We start from the raw sequence: 25,521 nt of genomic DNA, 5'->3' as shown, positions 1-25,521 counted from the left end.
GAGTTAAAGTGTTTTGTTGATGTTTTGGTCAACAAAATCAAAAAACAATTAAAATGAAAAAAATATTGTTACAAAAAAAGTATTTGTTTTGTAAAAACGTGTTATTAGAGGTATATTTTAAGGACAATTTCTCGCAATAATTTATCTTAATTGCCTTCAGAACCGAATTCGTTAGTCCAGGTCTGGTATTTCACAAGTTCGGCTGGAGAAACTGTTGGGTGGATCTTGCAGATAGCCTCCTTGAAGTCCTCGAACTTAACTGGTGGAGATTCGATCTTATCAGCTGGGAAATCTGGATCTCTGAGGCTCCACTTTCTTGCTCCTGGAGCGTTTGGAGCGCAAGCCTCGACTGTACCACGTTCTGTCATGCGGAACCATTCCTGCTTATCCATAAGGTTTCTAATAGCGAGCATTGAAGCTTCACGAGAGAGAATCTTGATATCTGCACCGGAGTAGCCTTCTGTCATGTGAGCGATCTTCTCAGCCTGGTCTGGTGTAATGTTGTGAGGTGTTCCCTTCAATCTGAGTGTAACCATGGCCTTTCTAGCCTCGAAGTCTGGGAGAGGAATGTAAACCTTCTTTTCGAAACGACGTCTGACAGCGGGATCGAGAATCCATGGTGTGTTTGTAGCGGAAAGAACAAGAAGTCCTTCCATTGACTTGCCGACACCATCCATCTGGACAAGGAACTCTGTCTTGATACGGCGGGATGATTCAGAGTCATTTTCGCTACGTTCACTGAGGAGTGAATCGACTTCATCGATGAAGATAATGGCTGGAGCAGATTTACGGGCTGTATCGAAAAGAGCACGGATAAGCTTTTCGGATTCACCGAGCCACTTGGAAACAAGATCGGATGTAGAAATAGAAATGAATGTGGAGTTATTTGCTTCGGAAGCTGTAGCCTTAGCTAAGTAGGATTTACCTGTACCTGGTGGGCCGTAAAGAAGAATACCTCTCCATGGGGTACGCTCACCGACGAAGAACTGTTTAAATCTGATTGGATAAATGACAGCTTCGTAAAGAGAACGCTTAGCTTCGTTAAGACCAGCAACATCTTCCCACTTGATGTTTGGCTTTTCAACAAGGATGGCGCTTGCCATACGACTTTCGAATTCGCTGTTTTCGTCGTTTTCTTTGCCATCCTTGCCGCCGCCTCCACCGCCGCCGCCTTGCTTCTTGTTGCTCGGCTTAGAGGCTTGGGCTGCACCGCTGGATCCTCCGGCTGCTGAAGGAGCCGCTGGTTGTATATTATCTAACTCAGATGCTCTCTTAGTGCAACGTTCGGCGTGTTCTGTAGCCTTGTTGAGAAGGTTTTCGGATGTTTGTGGGCCTGCTTGCTTCTTGGCCAAGTTAAACTTGGCAGCAGCTTGATTGTAATAATTCTTTGCTTGCTCGTACTGGCCGGCATTATCCATAGCAACGGCATTCTTGATGAGATTGACGCCGTCGTTGAAATATTGCTGGAATAGGTTACGTTTCTGCATTAAAGAAAAATAATCGAAAAACTTTTTTTCACCGCTTTTTCATTTCACTTTTTCACCGGACTCAATTTTAAGATCATGAAATCTTATTGCAGATCATGTATAAATTTCATCACAAATATACGGCCAAAAAGTTAAGACAAATTCAGTGTACGCCGATTATTTTCCTGAGGTTGCAACGGTTGCAACTTTTCCAAGAAAAACTGAATGAATTTGAGCTTTGAAATGAACCTTAAGGGTGTTTCAGCAATAATTCTTATTAATTGCTCTATCCAACTAACAAAAGCTCATGTTCGGTAAAATTTTCTTGGCTCATAAAAAAAATATCGTGAAAAATTAAACAATAAAATGATTTTACTTTCAATAAAGAGTATTATTGGTACAAAGTTAACTTTATGCTTGTCACAAAGCTATTTAAATAGCTATTTAACCTAAGTTAGGAAAAAATTCAAAAATTTATGCCTACGACCGGAGTTGAACCGGCGACCTTGCGCTTACAAGGCGCACGCAATAACCACTATGCTACGCAGGCTTTACAATAAGGGTTTTAAAGTCTTATATATGATTATTTACGCTATAAATCAACCGTAACAATATCTAATAATCATGCACCAATCATTCACTAAATTTAAGATAAATCGAGAAAAATTTATAATGATAAATAGCTCCTATCATTATTGACAACTGATCATTATGAAACTTTAATATCCAATTCTCTCTTCGATGGAATATCCTCAACTTCAAATGGTGGTGCACTCGTTATTAATAATATCAAAATTCATATATTTTGTTGTAAATTTCATTATTGTCAAGCTGAGGATCATGGCGGGGCTTTTATTTTCCGTAATTCGATTAGCCTCATATCAAACATTTACTTTGAGGGATGCTATGTTCGTCAACATCAAGATGCACATTTTGGAAATTGCTTTTATGCTTCAGAAGGAAAATGCAATTTTGAAACGAATTCTTTATTTAAATGCGGTCCAGATTCAACCAAAGGAGGTGATAGTGCCGTATATGTGAATATGCTGCTCTACGATATCAAACATTTAAATGCCTCAAATAGTTTTGGGGAGTCTGGAGCAGGTAGTGTAAGCATTTGGAATCCATTTTATGGATCCACGATCTCGTACATTCAATGTATTGATATTACTGATCATAATTACTTCGAATTGTGGTTCGGACAAAAAACAATTTCGAAAAGTAATTTCATCAATCACTCAGGAATATTTTATTCATTTTTGTCATCTACTGGATCAACTCTGACAATACAAGATTGCTTTTTGATAAACTCTCCAACTCAAATCGTTAGTGGAGGTGGAACTTTAAGAGCAATAAATTGTCAGAGTGATGTGTCATATGAAGGTTATGGAATCGAAAAGCTAAAAAACAAAGATGAATTTAGAGTTGTTGTTTCTGACTGTAAAATTCAAAAGTGCATAACGAACCAAAACTATATTTCATACATCTATTTAAAATCCGGATATTCTTTAATAATCTTATTTGCTTTATAAAATTGAATTTTCTTTAATTCATGGATGGTTCCAAGTATAAAAATCATCAAATTGAAATGTCATTAGTTTTCAAATCACTTGTCCTCTTATTTCCGTGTAAAGTGAAATAATCCTAAATTTCTGCACGAATAATTGTTTTCCACTACATATGAGTGGCTACTACTCATTTTGATATCATTAATAGAGCATAATTATTGAATGTTGAATCCCTTTTCATCCATTTATATATTTTTATTCGAAATTTACCTTATTAATGAAGTTTTGAAAAATTATTTTTGGGTACCATTTTAAATGAATTTGTAACGATCAAAATAGTTTGAAATAATTGGAATTCCAACAAACACAAATATTTTTCTGAGAACAGCTTTTCATAATTGTCCGATTATCATTAACTTTTTAACCCAATAAACTAATTTTAGAATAAAGAACTATAAAAATATGTTTTATAAATTGAATGTTTTCAAATTTTAAAATACTTTCTATTCAATTTTGAGAGAAACTTGAAAAAGATAATTGCTTTTTCGGATCCAAGCTTAATGGCTCTGTATTTTTCCAAAATGTTAAATTCATTGGTAAAGATGCTTTTCAAAATAGCAACGGTTTGAAAGGTTTAAATTTTAGTAATGTTACATTCATTGGTGATAGTGCATTTGATAGTCAATCACTATCAGGGCCTGTTTATTTCGAAAAGGTGCAAATAATAAATGATAACGCTTTTTGTGGCTGTAAGTTTCATGGACCAGTTTATTTCATTAATGTAAAAACTATTGGAGCGTATTCCTTTAAGTCTTCAACGATTCAAGGTTTATTATCTATGCATAATGTCGAAAACATTGGAAATTATGCTTTTTGGCATTCAAAAATTTATGACTCCTCAATTTCTATTGAAAATGTATACAATATGTTGGAGATAATGTATTTTGGTCCACTGAAATAAATAAATCTTCTTTAGATTTTGTCAATATACAATCTATTGGAGATGATCTATTTTGGTGTAGTCAGATAAACACGAGTGATATTTCTTTCGAAAATATATCTTCTATTAGTGATCATTCCTTTTGGTCAAGTCAAATACATCAAACCTCCATTACTTTTCTCAATATTGGAATAATTGATCCCTATACCTTTGTTTCAAGTAACTTATTAGAAAGCCGTATTTCTCTAAAAAATATACTCAAACTTGGAGAATATGCTTTTTATGGATGCAACATTCATGATCCGTTGTATATAAGAAATGTAAGCATCGTTGGATCACGTGCATTTTCTTCTTCAAATATATCCATAGATTTGAATTTTATTAATGTACATACAATTAAAAGTAGTGCTTTTGAAAGAGTCAACATTAGCACATCATTGATGTTTACAAATGTCGATTTTTTCGAATCAAATTCCGTTTCAAACTGCGTCATTGAAGGTAATATTACATTTAGGAATGTTTCAAGTATCGGATCAAGTGCATTTTCAGCATCAAAATTTAGAGGTCCTGTAGATTTTGGTAATGTTGTCAATATTTCAAATAGAGCTTTTGAAAACTGCAATTATTTGGAAACAATTATCAATATTGGAAATATCAAGAGAATTGGAAGTTATGCATTTTATGGTTGCTATAATTTGACCGGCAATTTGAATTTTATTAATATATTGTCCATTGGAAGTTATGCTTTCCAAGGATGCTCTAAAGTATATATCAATACAACATTTCCATTCATAACAAACATTGAATCATATGCTTTATACGATTGCAAAAATTCTGGCAATTTGATCCTTTATCAACCAGACATAATATTTGGATCCTCAGTTTTTAAAAGCCTTATTAATATTACTCTATTTATGGAAACAGATATATCTTCAATGCTTGTTTCGAATAATATCCAAAATATTAATGTATATTATAATGGCAGCAGTGTTTCAACTAGTAGAAGAGGTTCATTTTATCAACAAGTCAAAGCTGTATATGTATTATGCGGCTTTAAATATAATACATTCTATAGGAGAAACGTAATTAACCCATGTAAAACAAATGATTCAATTGAAAGCATTGCAAAGCAAGAAAAACCATATAATCAAGAGATTCAAGATAATCAACAATTTAACTTTAATAATCACCTTTCAAGAGGAAAATATGCTCTAATGTTCCTAGCTTCTTGAATTAGATCCTAAATCACAACTTCATATTTTGAAAGCTATTATAGATATAATTTAACCAAATTAGCTTTCATATTTTTATTGATTCAAAGTTTAGAGAAACTTTACCCGTTGCATTGAAATATATATGATCCAAATAATCGATCTAACTGTACATAACATTCAAGAAAGTTTCTAAAACTAATTCGATGATTTTGAGAAAAAATTGAAATGAATTATAGGTATATTAGATAAAAAATACAAAGAATGATTTGTATAATCGCACTGTTCATGTAAACATTTAGTAGATGTGTTTGCAGCTCTGGATAAACAATAAATAAATTACTTTTTGTATGAAATTAATAAAAATATTAAGGGTGCACACGAGAGGATCATGTAAACTTCAGAATTTAGAACCTTATTTTAGGCATTATCTTGGCTACCTATTTAGGCTCGAAAAGCAAAAAATATCAAAAAATACAACTTGACTCCATTATGACCCTTTCATGGAGGTAGTTTTTATCCGCTAGTATTTTCCCTTTGAATCTCTTTACAATTCGAAATCAAATTCAAACCTCAGTAGAAGAAAGGAAGAATCGACTTACTACGGTTGTAATACGAATAAATACATATATTTAATTATTTTTATTTACATAATAATTGTTTGAAGCTCATATTCCAACAAATTTTTAAATAAAAACATTAAAATGTTGAAAATGTTCATATATTTTAATAGGGTTTTGGCACTTTATTGAGGAATTACTACATACATAGTCGAACTGAACTTGATATTTTGAAATTTAAATTATTTATCAAAATTAAAATTTAACTTGAAATTTATAATTATTTAGTCATATTTTGCATAATTCTAAGTAGATTTTGTAAAAAATCAAGAAAGAAAAATTTTAACGTGCTTTATTTTTTCTTTTTTATAATAATACATATTATTATATAATTAACATATTCATAATGTTTCACCCTTTCAAAAATATAAACCTCCTCCTCTCAAATAAACGTGCATACGGGTGGCCTCTTTTTTCAAAAAATTAAAATTTGAAATTTTGGGCTCAAATATTAGAGATTTTTTCAACCTTCAACGATATATGTTGTCTATATCAGACCTCCTTTCTTTTTGATACTTAACATTGTTCCTAAATCTTAGCCGTTAAGGCTGTTCTGAAAATATTTTTTTTTCGAAAAAATTCGAAAAAAATTCTTAAAATTCAAAAATCCCTTAATTCCTGAGGATTTTGGAAAAAAGTTTTTACATGAACATGTGTATATTATATGAAGTATTGTTGTAAACAGAAATTCATCAAAAGTGACACCTCAGAAAAGCTAAAATATTGAATTTTTGGAACTTTTGATAGAGCACGTTTTTAAATATTAATTAAAGTAAATGTATATTTTGTAAAGATTCTTTTTAATAAAAAATAAAATTTTGAAGAAGAACACAAAATCTTCTGAAAAATAATATCACATAAACTCATATTATTTTCTAATATATAACTATTTTATATAAAAATCAAATTCAATGATCTTAAAAGCGAAGGATAAACCTCAAAATTTACGAATATAATGAGTGGGAATATAATGCTTATCTATCATAAAACCATATGAAATATCAATTTTTGCTTTACGCCTAATTTTTGACGACAATTAGCAAAAAACGTTAAATGTTAACACTCAGTCCATTTGAATATGAAAAATAAAATTGACTTTGATTAAATGTTTTTATTTATCATGCAATTCTTCTTGCGACCAAAGATTTGAATAAAAGTTCAAAAAATAAGATAGCTTAAAAAATAATATACGGTAGTGTTTACTAATAGATGAATAGTATATAAATTCTATTAAAATGGATTTGATCCAAAAAAATATAAAACCAAAAATAATTGTTATAATTTAAATGAAGAAGTAATTTAAAACGATTTTATTTATGATCAAATTTTATATATTTTGAATGGTTGATTAATAAGTATAAAAATGTCTACGATTTTAAGGAGGGAATTGTTCCTTATGAGGTATACATCATAACTATATACCTCATAAGGAACAATTCCCTCTTGATATCCTGGATGTTTTTGAATATATTTTTTTAATTAAAGTTCTCAAAAGTATTATCAAAAGTGATTTTTTAAAAATATCTCCAATTAATTAACTAATTAAAAGTATTATATTTTTAAAATTAAATAGTTTTTCAATTTTTTTGAAGGAATTGAGATACTTCCCACGACAATAAAATTGAGAGGTTTACATTATGACTGATCTTAGCATGCAACAATTTTACCAATATTTTTAGTTTTTAATAAGAATTTAGCACTTTTCATGTCACTTTTTATCGTTGTGTGATAAAATATCAAGTAATTTTGAATAGAAGCAGCAAAAACTTTTGCTAAGCATCTCTATGATCGCTTACTTCCTTATGAAGATCAGATCACAAAATTCGAAGCAATAATTGCCTTTGGCACAGCTAAATGGAGAGGAGCTGTTTTCCTTGTTCTTATTAACTTAATTTATCTTCTCCTTGTGTACTTATCCATCCCAACATACTCAGGCCTTGCAATTATTGCTTTACTTTATTTCTCAAGAACAATGTGGACACCAATTTTGTTCAAAATCATCAATCCATCGGATATCGCTGATGCTCCACACCACGACTTAAAGGAAATATCCTCATGGTTCGCAACAATAGTCCTCGTTATTAGTAACTTATACAACTCTGCAATCAGCTCTGTTCTTGAAAAGAGATTTTTAGGTATTTGCACAAACATGTTCATTTTCATGTTCTTGTTCTACTTATTCCTCTCAATTCCAGACTACTTCCTTGGCCTCTTAATCATGAATCTTTTGGCACTTGTTCCATTCTACATGCTGAAGTTCGATTCCTGCAAGGCCTGCGTCACCAAGAGGTTCTGTGGAAAATGCGAAAAAGCTGAATAAGAAATAAACCTTGAATTTATATTGTTTTGAATAAAAATTTATTTTTATTTCTTGAGAAAGTTAAAAAGTTATGTTTTTAACATATCAAATATACATAAGATAGTTTTTTTAAAAAAATACTATAGTATCAAAATCTCGGGAACAAATACTCAGAAAATAATACTATTGGACTATTTGAATAGAATAGTTTGCAAATGTCAATTTTATATCATATCTTTACACTTGTAAGCTGAAGACTCAAATTTGGCGTAATTTTTTTTAACTATACAATATTTCGAATTACAAGATTATATGGTAGTTTCAAAAATTGATGTATACATAGCTTGTCGCTTTTTGTTTTCAACTTGCAATGCATAACAAAATCTTTAATATATTTTTGATTCAAATCCTGTTCGACATTAGAAGCAAAAATAATCATATGCAATTGAATTACGCTTTTCAGACTGTTTTGTGTTGCTTCGTGCCCCTGGCAAAAGTTTGAAAAGTGATCATTTTCAAGAAATTTCTCAAAATTCAAATCAGCCAAAGGATTTTACTCCAGGCTGACTTTAATTTGAATTCCTGACAACTGGCGTGAAGTGCCATTGAATATTAACCTTGAACACCATATTTGAAGGTCATGTCATATGGGCGTAAGTGCATCCTTAATTGATAATCGATTCAATTCAAAAAGTAAATTTCATAGGATCTCCCTCCTAATTCTTCATCCTTGATGTCTCCCTATCCTGAAATAGCTAAAAGTTCCTTAAATGCTCCTCACTTTCTCAAGATAATTTTTGGATGATAAAAATAATTCAATTATAATCAAACTTCAGGAGAAATTTTATAGAATTCTTTTTATTTTATTATAACTCATATATTTTAACGTCTTCTGTTTCTAGAAAACTTTTTGAAGTTTCCAGTTGGCATGGAGACTCGGCAATTATCTTTTAATGATTCCATGAAATCGAGTCGATTCCAGTTTTGTTAAATAATCGTACTCGAATTCCAGTTTTGTTAAATAATCGTTTTTTAAACGTACATTTCAAGTAAGTCAACGAGAGAGTTTTTATTCTTGGCTTCAAAATCTGTAAGTGTGATTTAGAAAGCCAGAAATATGTCAGATACATTATCTCCAATAGTTATTTTTTAAATCAAAAAAGCATCATAAATAAATTAAAATTATTAAACAAATAAATACGGAAATGCGGGCTGATATTGATAGATCATATCGAATTACTTATATTGTTATCAATGATATACAACAAAACTAAATCAAACGAATTTTAAAAATTCAAAATATAAGTCCAAATTTAAATTACAAAATATTTCTTAAAACTGCAAATATTCGTAAATATATAGTCATTGCCCATCAGAATCTTGGATATTTTACTTTATTTGAGGTTCTTTCTTATGGATATTGTCAAAGTATTTTGATAATATTCAAAAGAAGATATTTCAAGTAAGTAGATTATAATGGATTCCAAGCTTATACAAATTATAGTCTTTTAAAGAGCAGTTGTTCCAAGATATTCGAAGTTTTCGAATATCTTGGAAAAACTGTCCTTTAAAAGGCTGTAGCTTCGGTAACATTACTATCTAGTATTAAGTTCACGTAATTACAGTCTTTTAAATAGCAATTGTTCCAAGATATTCGAAGTTTTCGATTATCTTGGAAAAACAGCCCTTTATAAGGCTGTCGCTGCGGTAATATTACTATCTAGTATTAAAATTGCGTAATTACAATCTTTTAAAGAGTAATTCCTCAAAGAACTTCGAAAATTTGGAGAATCTTTGAAAAACTACTCTTTAGAGTAATTTGACTGAGTTAATGAATGAATTTTTTGTTTGAACAAATTCACCTTTGCTTTCAAAGTAGAGAGAACCTCCAGATTGTGATCCGGAGGAACATGAATCAAATTTATTTGTTGTAGTATATGTTTTAACATCATCAATCGTTGAATTAATTCGGATTGCACCGTTTGGTCTTAATCTAAGAAAAAAACAGCTTGAAATAAAGTAGTTTAAGTTGTTTGACCTTGAAAATTCAGTGCATTTGTTATGATACTCTTCATCAAAACTAGATTCTGGAAATGCAAACTCATGAGCCAAAAAAAGTGTCAAAAAATGTCTAGTCGGTCTCGGCTTAAAATAATACATACAATTTTACCATATAACGTAGCACATTTTTCTGAGTCCAGGAAATTTTTTGAAGAGTGTGTTTGATTTTGATAAGAGAACGATATAAAGCCGATTGTAGATTTTGTAGAGTATTCAAAATTCCCCAAAAATTCATCACATGCAATATTTCAAATATAAGTGTATCTATGGACAACTGTTTTAAATAATACCCAGGACCCTCAAGAAAATGTGGGACCCAAAAAAATGTGCAACGTTATAAATTTCCCTGCAATTTGATTGCTTTCTTTATTTCTAAAAATAAATAGGCATATGAGAAGAAGAAAGACTAAATTTCTAATCTTTATTTTTTTATATTTTTTTTTTAAAATGTTCTTCTTAATTCTTCTATGATCAACGATTAATTTGAAAAATAGGAATTGATTTGATAGCAATACAAACAATTGTTCTTAATCATATAGAAAAAGGAATTATAAAAAATTAATTTTTACAAAATCTATTTTTAATTCAAAGGAACATCATGATCTTCTTCTGGATTCTCATCTTCAGCATTATACAATGTATTGATTTTCAGACGAGTCCTCACGTATCTCGAGGCGAGTCTGTCGTCGAATTCCTCGTTGTCGCTTTCGTCTGAATCTTCAAGGAGTTTCTTTGGATCCTTGAGGCAGAGTTGAACACTTGGAGCGCATGGAAGATGTCTGATTGATTCTGTAATACTTTCGATAAGATGATCAAGAGATTCTTGGGAGTTGAGGTTAGCCATATTGGAAGGAACAAGGTCAAGCCTGTAATCAGGTCCGTAGTAGCCGAGATAGTCATGGTAAGGAAGCTTATCTTCGATTTCTTCGTCAAGAAGAACAGCTGTTTCGTAAGTCCAGCATCTGGAGACGTTTCTAACTGTATAGCCACCACCGCCTGCAACGAGCATTGGAAGCTTGAAAGATTTGACGTAATTAACGCATTCGCCGTGTCCATGGATAGTAAGGTTGAAAGAACCGAGGCGATCGCCTGTAAGAGAGTCAGCTCCACATTGGAGGAAGATTGCTTGTGGTCTGTACCATTCAATCAAGTGTTTGATAATTGGTTTGAAAATATAATGATAACTCTTATCATCCATGCCATCTTTGAGTGGGACATTTACTGCGTAGTGCCTTCCCTTGCCAAGACCGATATCCTTATCATGCCCTGTACCTGGGAAGAATTCATTTCCGAACTTGTGGAATGAAACTGTTAAAACGCGATCAGTTGTGTAAAAGGCTTCTTCAACACCATCACCGTGATGAATATCGATATCAATATACATGACTCTGTCGTATCTTTCGAGTAATTCTAAAATTCCTAAAACGCAATCAGCAACGTAGCAGAATCCAGATGCTTCTCCCTTCTTGGCATGGTGAAGACCGCCAGCCCAGTTAATGGCAATATCTGCGTGTCCGGAGTTTAAATGGCGCGCAGCTGAAATTGAGCCTCCTGCTGAGCTTTGGCAGAATTCGAAAAGTCCTTCGAATACAGGGGAGTCTTCGCCGACGTTAAATTTATCGAAAAGACAAGCTTGATTCTGTGTATTATCTGGTGTTGCCATTTGAAGGAATTGGATATATTCTGGAGTATGAAATCTTGTTAATTCTTCGACTGTTGCTTTTTTAGGACGATAGATTTGCAATTTAGGGAATAAATTATATGATAGAATAAGATTGTGTGCCATACGTATTCTGTGAGGCTTCATAGGGTGATTGGGCGCATAGAAGAAGTTTCCGACATCTTCATCGTAAAAATAAACAATGCGCTTCTTTTTTTCGTCTGCCATTTATAAATTTAATGAAGGACGATATGTAAACATTTCAATGCGTATTTTGAAATTGATCCCTTTGTGATGAATTTGACGAACTTATTTCATACAATTTAGTTATAAAGGAAATTCGATAAAAACTCAACAATTGTCTGTAATTGAAACAAAACTTTAACAAATTTTAACATCAACACGAACACGATAATGTACATATTCTACATTGGTGGTTTATCACGGAAATTCGAAAAAAATTCAACATTTGTCAATAATTGTAAGCGATCTATAGTGAATCTTGGCATCAACATGACCATGATACTATACATATTCTAATTTATTGATTTATCATGGAAGTTCGAAAAAATTCGAACATCTCTCCACATTTGGATTGCGTTCTCTATAAATCCAGCTATAAGCTGTTAAAAATTACTAAGGTAAGTATACATGATTATATTTTTTATTAAATACAAACAAAAAGAAAGAAAGATAAAATTATAATCGTAACCAAGTTCTATTATAAGGTAGCTTGTCATCCCAACAAAATGTTCTAGATGATGTATAGTCATAATGCAAATCTGATGAATGAGAAGTTTCAAATACGTTCTGAATCTGAAAAAGAGGCATATTGTTATTTGTAATAGTTATAAATATGGAGTCCCGTATAGGAACAACGTCAACTTTATCACATTGGCTCATAAACTGTCTCCCCATGAAATATTTGATTTGGAAATCCATATTTTCAAATTCAGGGAAAAATATTGGTGATTTAATTGACGACATATTAGTAATGCTAAAACAAATCTTAGTAAGTGAATTTTGAGTTGAAATTTCGTACTTTGGATTTGAATTTAGAAAAACTTCAACTGCATACCTTGACATGAGGAATGCTTTGTATGACATCATTTTTACCTCGTTAATCGATGATTTAATAACAATATCTGTTTTTGGATTCGAAATTTCTTGCATATACTTTAAAAATTCTATTAATTGGTCAGTGTCAAGAAGAACATCTGTGTTAACATGAATATACCATTCAATATCTTTATTTGCAGATACAAAATCTCGCATTGATTCTATTATTAAGTCCCATTCAGATTGATCGATTGAAGGGACTCTATTATACACTAATCGAGTGTAATTTTGAAATTGATCGATTGGTTGATATGTATAAATTTTGTAAATCGAAGAATTTGGATTAGAAACGAATTTCTGTCCCCAAATCGCATGAGTTAGTTCTAAGTCCTTTAGATATATATTTCCTAGAATTGTGACTGCAAGAAAAAGGTCGGGAATTTTTGAAATATGTGTAGTTTCTGTTTCTTTTCGAACATTGAACATAACAACGAAAAATATATATGTGATAGGAGATAAAATTAACAAGAAATAAATTACATCATTATGATTCATGGTACGAAATCGTAATTTCATTTTGTCACTTTGAGTCTAAAATATTATCCACCTTTTCATAAAAATTGAATACTTTTGAATGCATATACGGGCATATTATTAAATATAAAATAATGAAAGAGTTAGAGTACATAGGAACCAGGATACTTATTCTATTGTTATGTTCCTTTTTAAATTCAAAGTTAAAACTGTAAGGTATATGTCAATATCTGCTTTCTGAAAATATTAAGTATTTACCTTGAGTTAGTTGAAGCACATATTTAGATATGCTTGCATGTCATAATTCAATGGATTCTGAAAGAAAACTCAGATCGATAAAATCTTTTGAATCAATTTTATTCAACTTCTTTAGAATCCTTCAATGATATTGTTACTCATTAAATTGTATAACTACTAATAGCTTCAAGCATTATCAGATCTCGAAATTGAAAAATTTTAGAAATTATTACAAACGTTCGGAACGAAATTTCATGTTGTTTTAGTTCACATACGTAAAACATACTGATTTACAATTTTTAGAAAAATTACTACGGTCGATAAAAAGTGACGGAGGTTTGGCCTCCCTTTTGTAATGACAGAGCAAACAAAGCTTTTCGTTCCAGCCACATTCGTCTCATTCCGCCGCTCCAAGAGAATCATCAAGCCAAACCAGGCTCTCCTTGAAATCCAGGGTGTTGTTTCCAAGGAAGAAGCTCAGTTCTACGCCGGCAAGAAGGTTGCTTCTGTCTGGAAGTTCGACAAGCAGGAATTCATCAACTGGGGCGTTATCACACAGCTACATGGTAACTCTGGTGTTGTTCGCGCCAAGTTCGAGAAGAACCTTCCACCACAGATGCTCGGCAAGCAAGTTCGTGTTATGCTTTACCCAAGCACAATCTAAGTGAAATAAAATTATATTAGATATTCCGCATTTCAAACTATATAAAAAATACTCTTCATACACAAAATCAAAATAATATTTTTTGGTTACAACCTGAATTATAAGAAATATAACAAATCTATTTAGTTTCATTACAATTTTTTTTTTCATTATTGATTAATTTTTTTCGATATTTTTTATTGTGATTTTGTTATTATTAAAAATTCTTATGAAATTAATATTATGTATGAGAATATTAGAAAGGTTAAAAGACAAATCAATATTAAATAAATATATTTTATAAAAAAAAATCTATATATACTCTAATTTTCTGCTTCATCTGCAGCAGCATCGTCATCATCATTGGCTCCTTCTTCGTCATCGAAATCAGGAATAGCATCGAAACCAACGAAGCAATTTGTGACTAATTTCTGATCATCTTCAGAAATTTCAGTAATTCCAGCAATATGCTTTAACTGTGTTGTAACGGCGAAGTCATCGAATGGATCTCCATCGTATTTGACCTCATTTCCTGTAGCTATTGCAGTAGCGAGTTCAACAACGCTTGGATGGAAATAGTTCATGTACATGTTGAGGATCCATGGGAAAGTAACTGTTGATCCTTCGGATTTCGGAGAATCTGATCTGAAATCATATTTCTTCTCAAGATCTGGATTGACCTTCTTGATCATTGATCTTAATTGTGGCTTCTCTTTGAATAAAGCAGCACAGAAGTACAAAACAGAGACAGCAAACATATCATTCATGTGTAATCCAATATGTAACAAACGATGTAAGAAAGTACATGTAATAGAGTTATCATTCTCTGCCTTAAGAACTTCCAAAAGGAAGTTTAAGATCTGTGGATGTTTATTTGAAGATCCAAGATCAGCAGAGTTGAAGAATTTGTAGAAGAACTCGTAGAATTTAATTGGAATTTCACCATGTGCCCTGTGGATAACGTAAAGTAGCCTAAGAGCTGGAAGAGTTGTAACAATGCTCGAATGTTGGATGTAGCGGTAAAGAGGATCGATAATTTCTTCGACTTCCTTTGGTTCGCACTTGCCGACGCAGTTTTGGACTGATTTCATGAGAGCTGTGATGACTTTATTATTTGATTCGTCTTTTTTATCGAGAATGGCCATGAGTTGCTTACGGGCTGTCTTAAGGACCTCTTTGGCAGTATCATCGCTTCCATTTTTGATGTTGATTTGGCCAATAAACTTGAGAGCTCTTTTTTGAGCTGGTTCTGTAAATTTATTCATGCGAGATTGAAGTACTTTGACTACTTGGTCGCACATGTATGGATGCTGACGTAATACTGTTTGAATTGTTCCTTTGGCGATATTTGAAACTGCTGACAAAGGATCTCCGAATTTATCGATGAGAATGTTGAGATGGACAGCAGAGTTTTCTTTTGTAAGACGGAGGAGTTCACCAAGCTGACGAATAGCGTTATCACGCAAGAATTCTTGTTTTGCACGTGCAGCGCGTTCTAAACGCTTTGTGAACTCGTCAAAGTAGAATTTGAGTCTATCTTCAAAGTAGAAGAGAAGAAGATGGTTTTCTGGAGCATCTTTGAGAGGTTCAACTGCAAATTTACGAAGATTGCGTTTTGGAAGTAAAAATTTTGTATAAATGGAGACACCACAGTTCATTGCATCAACTTGCAATCTTGGTTTGCCAGCAAGAAGTTCATTGATGGTTTTGAGGTATTCAAGCATTTTAAGTGGCTCATCTTGAGCTAAAACTTTGTAAGATGCGAATTTATCCTTTAGTGTACCCTTCTCGAGAATGTTTTCTGTGATTTCATCAAATGATTGCTTCTCAATCCAATTTTGATAATTTTTTTCTGCTCTTTCGAAAGATCTGTTTACTTCATGTGGAGGGACCTTCTCGATTTTGTCTGTCTTCATGTACATAAGTTGATACCAAGGCACGCCACGCTTAAATTCCATTCTAAAATCTTTGTCAGTTTTTTTGCCTCTCAAGGAGACATATGCGAGATTTTCATTGCTTTGAGCTCGAATTTATATTTACCATTTAGTGGAGATAAAAATTCATCATATTATGTTCACTAAATTCATCATTTTTCTTTGAATAAAATTAAATTAAATTTTTTTGAGCTACTGATTTATGATATCAGCTCAATAGATTAAATATGTTCTCAGTTAAATAGTAAAGAGTACTTAAAGATATATTTTTATTAAATAATATAATTAACGCTTGCGGGTGGCACGGCAAGCACCACAGAAGATTGTCCAACCGAAGACAAGGAGGAACAAGCACATGAAAAGAGCGAATGTACCTAAGACAGCGGAAACTCTATAAACTGGCTCTGTGTGGACATATCTGATTGTGTATGAAACTGGTTCTGTAGAAGTAAGGGTGAACTTGAAATAGAAAGGCTTATCTGTTTTCGGATAGGCTGTGATGGTTGTGTATTTTTCTGTTTTAGATTCGCCTCTTGTAGCATTCTTAAATGTCATATCCTTGTATTCTGTCTCACCATAGATTTTACTCTGAACTTTAATTCCGGGTACCTTTTCCGTTGGTAAAATTAATAAAATTGCGGCCTTGTTATCGCCTTGTACCAAATACTCAAAGGAAGGATTAGCGACACCATTCTGATATGTATCATCTAATGGAAGTGGAATACTTGAAAATGCATGACTTAAAAATAAGCTTAGCATCTTACAATTAGAAAAGTGACACGTCTACAAAAATTTACAGGAAACCATCGGATTTTAGAAAATTCACAGCCTTTTTCAAAGCATAATCATAATTTTCAGTCAAAAAGCTGATAATTTTACGATCAGACCGAAATTCAGCCAAAATTAGTAAGAAATGAACCGAGAATTTTGGCAAGATGGAAGAACTTTTAAGAACCTTCTTTATGACCATATAATCCGATTGAATTTCAGCTTTGATAGCTTTAAGTTCGGCATGGCAAATTGATTTTAATTGCTAAAGACATGAGTTCAACCTCACAAACATATCGGAACAGTCTTAAAATACCAGGGATCAACAAATATCAATTCCGAAAATGTATTTTTAAGAATTTCGCACAAAAAAAATTCAATATAGCCAAAATTTTAATAAAACATGCACATTTTATGCGAAGAAACCCAAATGGCAAAATATTCTTACAAATCCTATATTATAAACAACAAATTTTGCATATAAATCATCATTGTAAAAAAGATATTAGATATTCTAAAAAATATAAAAGATATATAGAACACATAGTCTGTATAACCTCATCAATATCGTGAATTCTTTCTTACTTGATAACATCTCTTTATTGTAAATGAAATTTTAAGATGGAACGTGTGGCTACATGTCAAAGAAACAGGCAGCCGTTCTATCCCATCCCATATTTGTAGAATAGATTTTTTGGTGAAGAGAAACGATCCTTCCACCGTGGTGTTATTCTTTTATGTCAGACCAAAACATATCGTCCTATAAAAAAAAAGAATAAGAATAATTAATTAGAGTGGCGTCTTCGCCTGTAAACCAACCAATTCCCTCAAATTTCGAGAGATAAACTAGAAGAATATTATTATTTCAAGATTCATCAATGCCCGTTAAAGTTTGGGCAAACCCAAATTTTAGCTAAAAGTGACAGGGGAAAAAACGTTTAGTATGAAAAAAAAGACCGATGAGAGCTTCGTTCGAAATATAGAGGGAACTGAGAATGCGCAACCATTCTCAGGGAATATTGGATGCTATTCCCATTCCCTCTGTATGGAAAATTGAGGTTTTCAAAGGGAGTTAAAATAATATCAAATTTATACTAATTTACTTCAAAATACAAAAGTATTTGACAGCTAAAATTAGTTACTTTAGCAAGCCTATCAATACCCTTTTACGATTATTGCTACTTTTTCGAAATAAAAGTAAAAACAAATTTATACTAATTTACTTCAAAATACAAAAGTATTTGACAGCTAAAATTAGTTACTTTAGCAAGCCTATCAATACCCTTTTACGATTATTGTTACTTTTTCGAAATAAAAGTAAAAACAAATTTATACTAATTTACTTCAAAATACAAAAGTATTTGACAGCTAAAATTAGTTACTTTAGCAAGCCTATCAATACCCTTTTACGATTATTGCTACTTTTTCGAAATAAAATAAATTTATTATCAAAAACCTTTTTTTTCTTAGTAAAAATAAACGAAATTTTTTACCTTATGAACTTTTGATGGAAATATGCAAATTTAAAATAATAAAGAAAGCCGCGAGCGAAGCGATCGGCTTAGTTCGAAGATTTTGATTCAAATCTTTGCTGATCTGTAATTCGCGGAAGCCGCGAGCGAATCGAGCGGCTTAGGTCTAAGATTTTGATTCAAATCTTTGCTTATATTCCTTAAATTCTTTATGAAACTCGCAACAGTTCCATAAAAAAATTTTAAATTCTAAACTGTCGAAATTACCGATCGGTAATCACACCCGTGAAGGGTGTGTCACTTTTTACAGGTGTGTCACTTTTAGCTAAAATTACCCCTACTCTTAAAGTTTGTTATGTCATTGACACAAGTACTCGCATATCAACCAACAATAGCTCCCAGATTACACGAAGAAGAAATATGCCAAAATAAGATAATGCAAAGATGACAGGAGCTATAGCCAGAATAAGAAAAATATTATAATATTATAATAGGATCAGTTATAATAATTCCTATTGTTTATATCGCCTTAATACCAGAAAAGAATTTGAAACTTATGAATCCACTGATGTAGCAAAAGATGACATTAGAGATGTTTAAAAAAGAATCAATTTCTAATTTGAAAATAAATCTCAACCCATCTCCATCAAATCCTCAGAATAAACACTTATATCTCAAAAAGCCATTTAATTCTGCTTTTTCAAAGGCTTATTAAATGCTTATGGAAAATCAAGCCTATAAAAAATCCATCAAGATTTAGATAATTCCAGAAAATAAAAACCGATTCACTCAATCTTTTTATTATTTAAAAAAAGGATATGTTATCCTGTTAGATGAAATCTGCAAATTCTGGAAAAAATCCATGTCTGTGTAAATAATTCAAATTGTGTCACATTTTTCATAATGATTTCTGAGAACAAAGACATGAAAATCAGCTATGAAGACCTTATCAATAGGTTCAAAAGTCATGTTGAAGTACTTACAGCAATATTTTGTCTCAAAGCAACAAGAGAGGAAGAAATCCAAGCAATTTATCAAAAATTCAAGAATTGCTTTTTCGACACAAAAATTTTCACCCCAATTAAATTATATCTCTTCATTACAAACGCATTCATTTACAATAATAGATGCTTACGATCTTATATAAAACTTTTGAAGATTGCATATGAAGAATTTTAAGTCAATCCAGAACCATACATTAGTCCTGTTTTATATTATTTCTTTTATCAGGATTATGGATTACCAGTAAGTACAAAGAACAAAAAACTTTTCCATATTTATCATGCACAAAATTACACAATTGATGTTCATGAAGAAAACACAATTCAAAGGGCAATTATGGATGATGACAAAATATCATTAGTTTCATTTACGAATAAGCCTGATTTTGATATAAACCAATGGTTCAAGAGTGATTTTTATCCTGATTATGAAATGTCTTTAATCGAATTATGCTGCTATTACGGGGCTGTAAGCTGCTTTAAATTCTTATGGCAAGAACTAGGTGCAAAAATCACTTTAAAATGCCTTAATTATTCGTTTTTGGGTGGAAATCCTGACATAATGAACAAATGCTTGAAGAAATGTCAACCAAACGAAGAATGTATGTCATACGCAATAATTTCACACAACATTGACTTTTTTACATTTTTACTGAACGAATATAGCTCTATCAATGTTGATTTATCTGACTTTGCCACGTATCAAAATATCTTGGCATTTTTTGCATATCTTGACAAGACACAAGATATTAACAATTGTTTCGTTCTTTCACCACTTTTCTTCATTCCTTCTCTTGTGGAATATTTTGTTTCACATGGTGTTGACACAAATGCGAAAAATAGTGAAGGAAATACAGCTCTTCATAATGCTTGCAATTTGGTGAACAAGCAAACGTTCGAAATTCTTATTTCCAATCATGCAGATATCAATGCAACAGATAATAATGGAAATTCAGTACTTCATTATGCAACTTTGAATAATAATATTGAAAGAATAAGATTTCTTGTTTCACAAGGAATAAGTATCAATATCAGAAATAAATTTGGCGACACACCACTTCATTTATGCGCAAAAAAATCATTACGATCTATAGATACAGCAAAATTCCTTCTTTCATGTGGTGCAGATATAAATGCCCAAAATAATGAAGGTGAAGCTCCTATTCATCATTCTTCAAATTACAATGAGAAAGAATTTGTAGATTTGCTTCTCTTAAATGGTGCCAATATCAATGCAAGAAATAAAAATGGAAATTCAGCTCTCCATTCTGCTCTATATAAGAAATGCAGTGAAACTGCCGTATTTCTGATTTCAAAAGGAATTAATATAAATTCAAAGAATAATCTGGGAGAAACTCCACTTCATATTGCCGCACTCTCCAATGAATTAAAAATAGTTAAATTCCTTTTAACAAAGGGAGCAAACATTAAAGACTTAGATAATGAAGGACGTTCAGTTTTGCATTTCACGGCAATGAGAGGTAATATATGTGTATGCAAGTATTTTATTTCTCTCAACTTCGACAAAAATATAAAGGACTATAATGGAAGAACACCAATTCATTATGCAACAAAATCTGGCTCAACAGATTTGTTGGAATATCTTTTATCAATTGGTTCGGATATCGAAGCAAAAGATAACACAGGAAAAACTGCACTTCGTTTAGCTGCAGACAGATATAATACAAGTTTAGTGAATCTCCTTATTTTGCATGGTGCAGATGTCAATACAAAAGATATTAATGGTGTAACACCTCTTATTTATTCGGCAAAATACTGCAAAACCAAAATAGTAGAAATTCTTATTCAAAATGGTGCAAATATCGAAGCAAAAGATAACAAAGGAAAAACTGCACTTCGTTTAGCTGCAGACAGACATGCTACAAGTTTAGTGAATCTCCTTATTTCGTATGGTGCAGATGTCAATACAAAAGATATTAATGGTGTAACACCTCTTATTTATTCGGCAAAATACTGCAAGACCGAAATAGTAGAAATTCTTATTCAAAATGGTGCAAATATCGAAGCAAAAGATGAAACTGGTAAAACTGCTCTTCAATATGCCCAAAATAATAGGAGTCAAGAAATAATTCGGCTTCTTCTTGCAAATGGCGCAAATGATTATAATTTTAAGCTGTGGGTGAAAAAAGGTTTTCTTTGCAGGCTATCATAATAGGTTCAATCAATCAATAATTATTGATTCTCTTATTATATATATATATGATGAAAATTTATATTAATAGGTTCGTATATTCATTTTCATTATAAAAATGCAAGATTTTATGCAATTACTTGTTTTTATGACTGATGTTAAGCCATGTCGGCCTATTTGATAAATTATTGAGCATAAAACTTCGAAATATTGCCAGGATATATAAGTACTTCGAAATTATTGATTATAGGTATGATGTGTGATATCAAAATCTATACACATCTATTTTTATAGCTAATTTTTGTAATATTTGTGATAAAATGCCAGAAATAAAAGATATCTTGAATGTATTTGAATTTCTATCAAGAAAAAAAATTCATTGTTTTACCCAGATTTTCCTTACTTTTACCACCTCTCTAAAGCTGGGGACACCGCCTATCGTTGGGAGTAGCTATTAAATAGAACCACCAAGGGTATTTTTCGAACTGCCGGTGTAGTGGAAACATCCGACATAATGATTCATTATGCCAAGGTTTGATTCCCATTTAGCCAATTTTTTTCTTTTTTGGATCATGAATTTTTTTTGGGTCACTATAAGATTTGTTTCATGTTCTAAATCTGCTGCATATGTAATCTATTTTTATTTACCTATTTTTTAAAAATCTATTGGATTGCCAAATTTGAATATATTTAAAATCATAAAAATCCAAAAAAACTATAAATATATGTTTTATGCATAGTGCCGATACTCAAATATCAGATTACTTAGATCCATGAATAATATCCGAATTTTTTTTCTTAAAATTAAACTTCAAAACTTCGTCCAATCTTATTCTTCATCTATTGTAAATTTTTAAAACCATTTTTTAAAATAATTTTGCGTAAATTTTATTCTCATGTTGTTTTAATCGAAAATTGATACATTTTCAAAAAAATAATATTGACTTATGAAATTCATTTTTAAGGTGAAATAGTATTGTTTTTATTAAAGTATATGAATAATATATAAAAAATTAATGAATAATATAAGCAGATTTTTAGTTTACAAAACAAATATGAGCAATGCAATTTCAAACTTTTGCTGGCAATTTCGATATTGCTCAAGTTTGTAGTATTTGTGATACCTATAACATCGGCTTAATCAAAATTCGATTTTTCTTATGAGTTATTGAGAAAATTTGATTGCAATGAGAAGGATTTCGACGTTTTTGATAAACTAAGAGCTGAGCTTTAGGGGTTCAGTTCATTTATGGCTGTAGTTTGATGCGTAGATCTCTTTTTTATTGTAAATTCTTTCAGCATGGAGATCGAGAATGAATCTTTTGAGAACTTTATGAGTTTTTACACCCGTAAAGAGGTCCTTCGAGGAAAGATAGTCCAGACTACATGAAGATGTGGGTTAACCAAAAAAATCCGATGGTTTCCCCATATTCATGTAGATCTTCGAAAAAATGAGCACCAAAAAAGCCAAAAAAATAGGCTTTTTATTGGATTTGTACACTAGATCAATAATCTATTTAGGATCTGACACTCTTTTTAGCCAGAGATATGAGGTCCTTTCTAGGAAAACGATCTATTCATCCATAAAAAAAATGAATTATCGTTTTCCCCAGAAATTACATGGGGAGTGGTAAAAGTAAGGAAAATCTGGGTAATTTCAATACAAAATGATGATTAAAAGTTTATTTTATTAAATTACATTAAAAGTGATTCAGCAACATCGTCGTAATCGTCTTTTCCTTTTTGATCTTCGTCCTTTAATAAATTATCTGTAGTTCTTGATATATAAACTTCGCCAGAGTTCAAAAACAAAGGCATTCCGCCGTCGCCATCTTCGCCTTCTTCTTCATCAGGATCTATAACATCGTAATGATCTTTACTATAAATATCATCATCGTCGTCAGATCTGTTCATTGCTTCAACGAAAACGTCGTCGGCAGTTTCATCTTGGATCTTTATGTCATCAGGAATCTCACATCTCTCGGATTGCTTGAGAACCCTTAGTAAATCGTTGGTTCTAAGCAAAGATGCAAATTTGGCCGCATTATTACCTTCATTATCAGTGACATAAGTATCTACATTGTCACTATCTAAGAAGGTCTTAACTGTTTCAAGGTCGCCAATCTGGCAGGCCAAGAGGAAAGCGGTCATTCCGTTTTTGTCTTGGACATTTGGAGAAGCGCCAAATGTTAAGAGCAGTTTAGCAACTTCTGATGCCCATGAAACTACTGCTACCATCAAAGCTGTCTGTCCTTCATCATTAATAGCATCAAGATTTACATCATGCTCTAAAAGTGCATGAACAAGGCTCGGATGGTTAAGGCGTGCGGCAATATGCAAAGCAGTATCATGCTTGTTGTCTGTTATGTCTTGGAAGTCAACATTATTTTCGAGCATAAAACTAACAACTTCTTTTCGGCTCCAAAAGACTGCCGTTAAAAACGGTGTCTGGCCTAAATCATTTTGGCTGGAAAACAATTGTTTTGTTTTTTCATTGTCTATAAAAAGTGACAAATGACGAATGGAACCAATTTGAGCGGCAAAATGAACAGATGTCCATCCTCTTTTATCTTTGATGGTTGGATCTGCTCCGCGCTCGAGTAATTCGTTTAATATTGTCTCGTCGTTTCCAATAACTGCTGTAGATACGATTGGACGGTGATTATTTGGTAAAATGTTTGGATCTGCGTTGTTATCGAAGAGAACTCTAAGTAAATGTAAGTTCTTTGTCTCACAAGCAATGACAAGAGGCGTACGGCCCATGTTATCGCGTGCATTTATGTCTGCTTTTTCTTTAATGAGTAATTCAACGATATCTGGGTTATTTTTGAGTACGGCAATGTGTAATGGTGTGTTACCGAGTCTGTCTGCATGCTTTAAATCTGATTTTTGTATGTAATATGTGACGATATCCAAATGATTAAATTCGCAAGCGTATAAGAACGGAGTTTTTCCGAATTTATCATCTAATGTGAACATTTCTGGTTTTATTGACTCAAGGATCTTGAGAACTTCGAGATGTCCATTTATTGCGGCAATATGACCAACAGATCTATCTAATCTGTCGAGTTCTAAGAATTTATCAATTCCGAATGTCTCATGCATGTATTTAAGTAAGTCAACGCAACCGGATGAAGCTGCAAAGTGTACAATGGACCAATAGTTATGATTTGCATCGTTATCTTTGAATTCATCGTTGATATGTTTCTTTACAATATTGTCGAGGCATTGCGATGCTGCTAATTGTGTATATGAAATAAAAGATTCGAAAGAAGTATCGTAGCATTTGTTATCTATTAAGTATTCAACGATATCTATATGTCTGTTGTAAATCGCGTAGTGGAGAGGCGACCATCCGATGATGTTTAATGAGTCCATGTGGTCTTCGAATTCGTGCAATGATTTGATGATTTCTAAATTGCCGTTGATAGCAGCAAGAAATGCTGGTGTAAATCCTTCATTGTTTTTAACATCTGGAACAGCTCCTTTTGCTAATAATAATTTTACAGCGGGTAATCTATTATATTTTACGGCGTAATGAAGTGGTGAATTACCTAATCCATCAATTTCGTTTAATTTTGTAACATCATTCAGTATTGAAGAAATTATTGATTCGTTACCACCTGCAGCTGCGAAATGGATAAGAGAAAGTTTAGATTCTGACGCGGATATATATGGTGATTGGTTCTTCAGATAGAAAAAGCACTTAACAGAGCCGTAAAAGGCTGCAACTTGAGTTGGAGTGACATTATTCATCAAAATTTCGGGAGTATCCTCAAGCGGAAGGTTCGTAAGTGGTTTTTCTGATCTGACATTCATTAAATACGAAAGATTATCTTGTTTAATAGCAAAAAACACCTCGTAATCACGAAGCATTTTTTTTATAGTTTACAGAAGAAATTTACAAATTTTATATTTCAAAAATTAATCTAGAAGATAAATAATATATAGTTGAA

General features: G+C 31.9%; 9 protein-coding genes and 1 non-coding gene across 10 annotated transcripts, besides 5 other annotated features; 4 read left to right on the top strand and 6 right to left on the bottom strand.

The window, feature by feature from the left end:
- Positions 1-102: 102 nt before the first annotated feature.
- TVAGG3_0392390 (positive regulation of centriole elongation) lies at positions 103-1,506 on the bottom strand (the record flags this gene model as incomplete). Its single annotated transcript, XM_001584212.2, has 1 exon — positions 147-1,487. One exon carries the CDS (start codon positions 1,485-1,487, stop codon positions 147-149), a length of 1,341 nt encoding a protein of 446 aa, XP_001584262.1.
- A 437-nt stretch (positions 1,507-1,943) lies between these two features.
- On the bottom strand, positions 1,944-2,016 carry TVAGG3_0392380. The gene has a single exon. It is a non-coding gene; the product is annotated as a tRNA-Thr (tRNA).
- Positions 2,017-4,354: 2,338 nt separating this feature from the next.
- Positions 4,355-5,146, top strand: TVAGG3_0392370 (ribonuclease inhibitor domain-containing protein; the record flags this gene model as incomplete). The annotated part of the gene is made up of 1 exon (XM_001584213.1): positions 4,355-5,146. The coding sequence occupies one exon, from the start codon at positions 4,355-4,357 to the stop codon at positions 5,144-5,146; it is 792 nt and encodes a 263-aa protein (XP_001584263.1).
- Positions 5,147-5,497: 351 nt separating this feature from the next.
- Positions 5,498-6,418: a mobile genetic element.
- Positions 6,419-6,456: a mobile genetic element.
- Positions 6,457-7,475: 1,019 nt separating this feature from the next.
- TVAGG3_0392340 (uncharacterized protein) lies at positions 7,476-8,218 on the top strand (the record flags this gene model as incomplete). Its single annotated transcript, XM_001584214.2, has 1 exon — positions 7,718-8,065. The coding sequence occupies one exon, from the start codon at positions 7,718-7,720 to the stop codon at positions 8,063-8,065; it is 348 nt and encodes a 115-aa protein (XP_001584264.1).
- Positions 8,219-8,607: 389 nt separating this feature from the next.
- Positions 8,608-8,709: a mobile genetic element.
- Positions 8,710-9,540: 831 nt separating this feature from the next.
- Positions 9,541-9,856: a mobile genetic element.
- Positions 9,857-10,685: 829 nt separating this feature from the next.
- Positions 10,686-11,999, bottom strand: TVAGG3_0392310 (histone deacetylase class I, eukaryotic type family; the record flags this gene model as incomplete). Its single annotated transcript, XM_001584215.2, has 1 exon — positions 10,686-11,993. The coding sequence occupies one exon, from the start codon at positions 11,991-11,993 to the stop codon at positions 10,686-10,688; it is 1,308 nt and encodes a 435-aa protein (XP_001584265.1).
- A 1,943-nt stretch (positions 12,000-13,942) lies between these two features.
- On the top strand, positions 13,943-14,328 carry TVAGG3_0392300 (structural constituent of ribosome; the record flags this gene model as incomplete). Its single annotated transcript, XM_001584216.2, has 1 exon — positions 13,951-14,259. The coding sequence occupies one exon, from the start codon at positions 13,951-13,953 to the stop codon at positions 14,257-14,259; it is 309 nt and encodes a 102-aa protein (XP_001584266.1).
- A 197-nt stretch (positions 14,329-14,525) lies between these two features.
- On the bottom strand, positions 14,526-16,236 carry TVAGG3_0392290 (ribosome biogenesis; the record flags this gene model as incomplete). Its single annotated transcript, XM_001584217.1, has 1 exon — positions 14,562-16,196. One exon carries the CDS (start codon positions 16,194-16,196, stop codon positions 14,562-14,564), a length of 1,635 nt encoding a protein of 544 aa, XP_001584267.1.
- A 188-nt stretch (positions 16,237-16,424) lies between these two features.
- On the bottom strand, positions 16,425-16,931 carry TVAGG3_0392280 (uncharacterized protein; the record flags this gene model as incomplete). Its single annotated transcript, XM_001584218.2, has 1 exon — positions 16,458-16,931. One exon carries the CDS (start codon positions 16,929-16,931, stop codon positions 16,458-16,460), a length of 474 nt encoding a protein of 157 aa, XP_001584268.1.
- A 904-nt stretch (positions 16,932-17,835) lies between these two features.
- Positions 17,836-18,755: a mobile genetic element.
- A 574-nt stretch (positions 18,756-19,329) lies between these two features.
- On the top strand, positions 19,330-21,649 carry TVAGG3_0392260 (ankyrin repeat, PH and SEC7 domain containing protein SECG-related family; the record flags this gene model as incomplete). Its single annotated transcript, XM_001584219.1, has 1 exon — positions 19,751-21,586. The coding sequence occupies one exon, from the start codon at positions 19,751-19,753 to the stop codon at positions 21,584-21,586; it is 1,836 nt and encodes a 611-aa protein (XP_001584269.1).
- A 944-nt stretch (positions 21,650-22,593) lies between these two features.
- Positions 22,594-25,442, bottom strand: TVAGG3_0392250 (spectrin binding; the record flags this gene model as incomplete). Its single annotated transcript, XM_001584220.1, has 1 exon — positions 23,261-25,441. The coding sequence occupies one exon, from the start codon at positions 25,439-25,441 to the stop codon at positions 23,261-23,263; it is 2,181 nt and encodes a 726-aa protein (XP_001584270.1).
- Between the last annotated feature and the right edge of the window lie 79 nt (positions 25,443-25,521).

The sequence above is a fragment of the Trichomonas vaginalis genome, chromosome V, assembly GCF_026262505.1.
Source record: "Trichomonas vaginalis G3 chromosome V, whole genome shotgun sequence".
Taxonomy (NCBI): domain Eukaryota; phylum Parabasalia; order Trichomonadida; family Trichomonadidae; genus Trichomonas; species Trichomonas vaginalis.
Note: the sequence above shows the minus strand (reverse complement) of the source record. Positions and strands in the feature narration are given on the sequence as shown.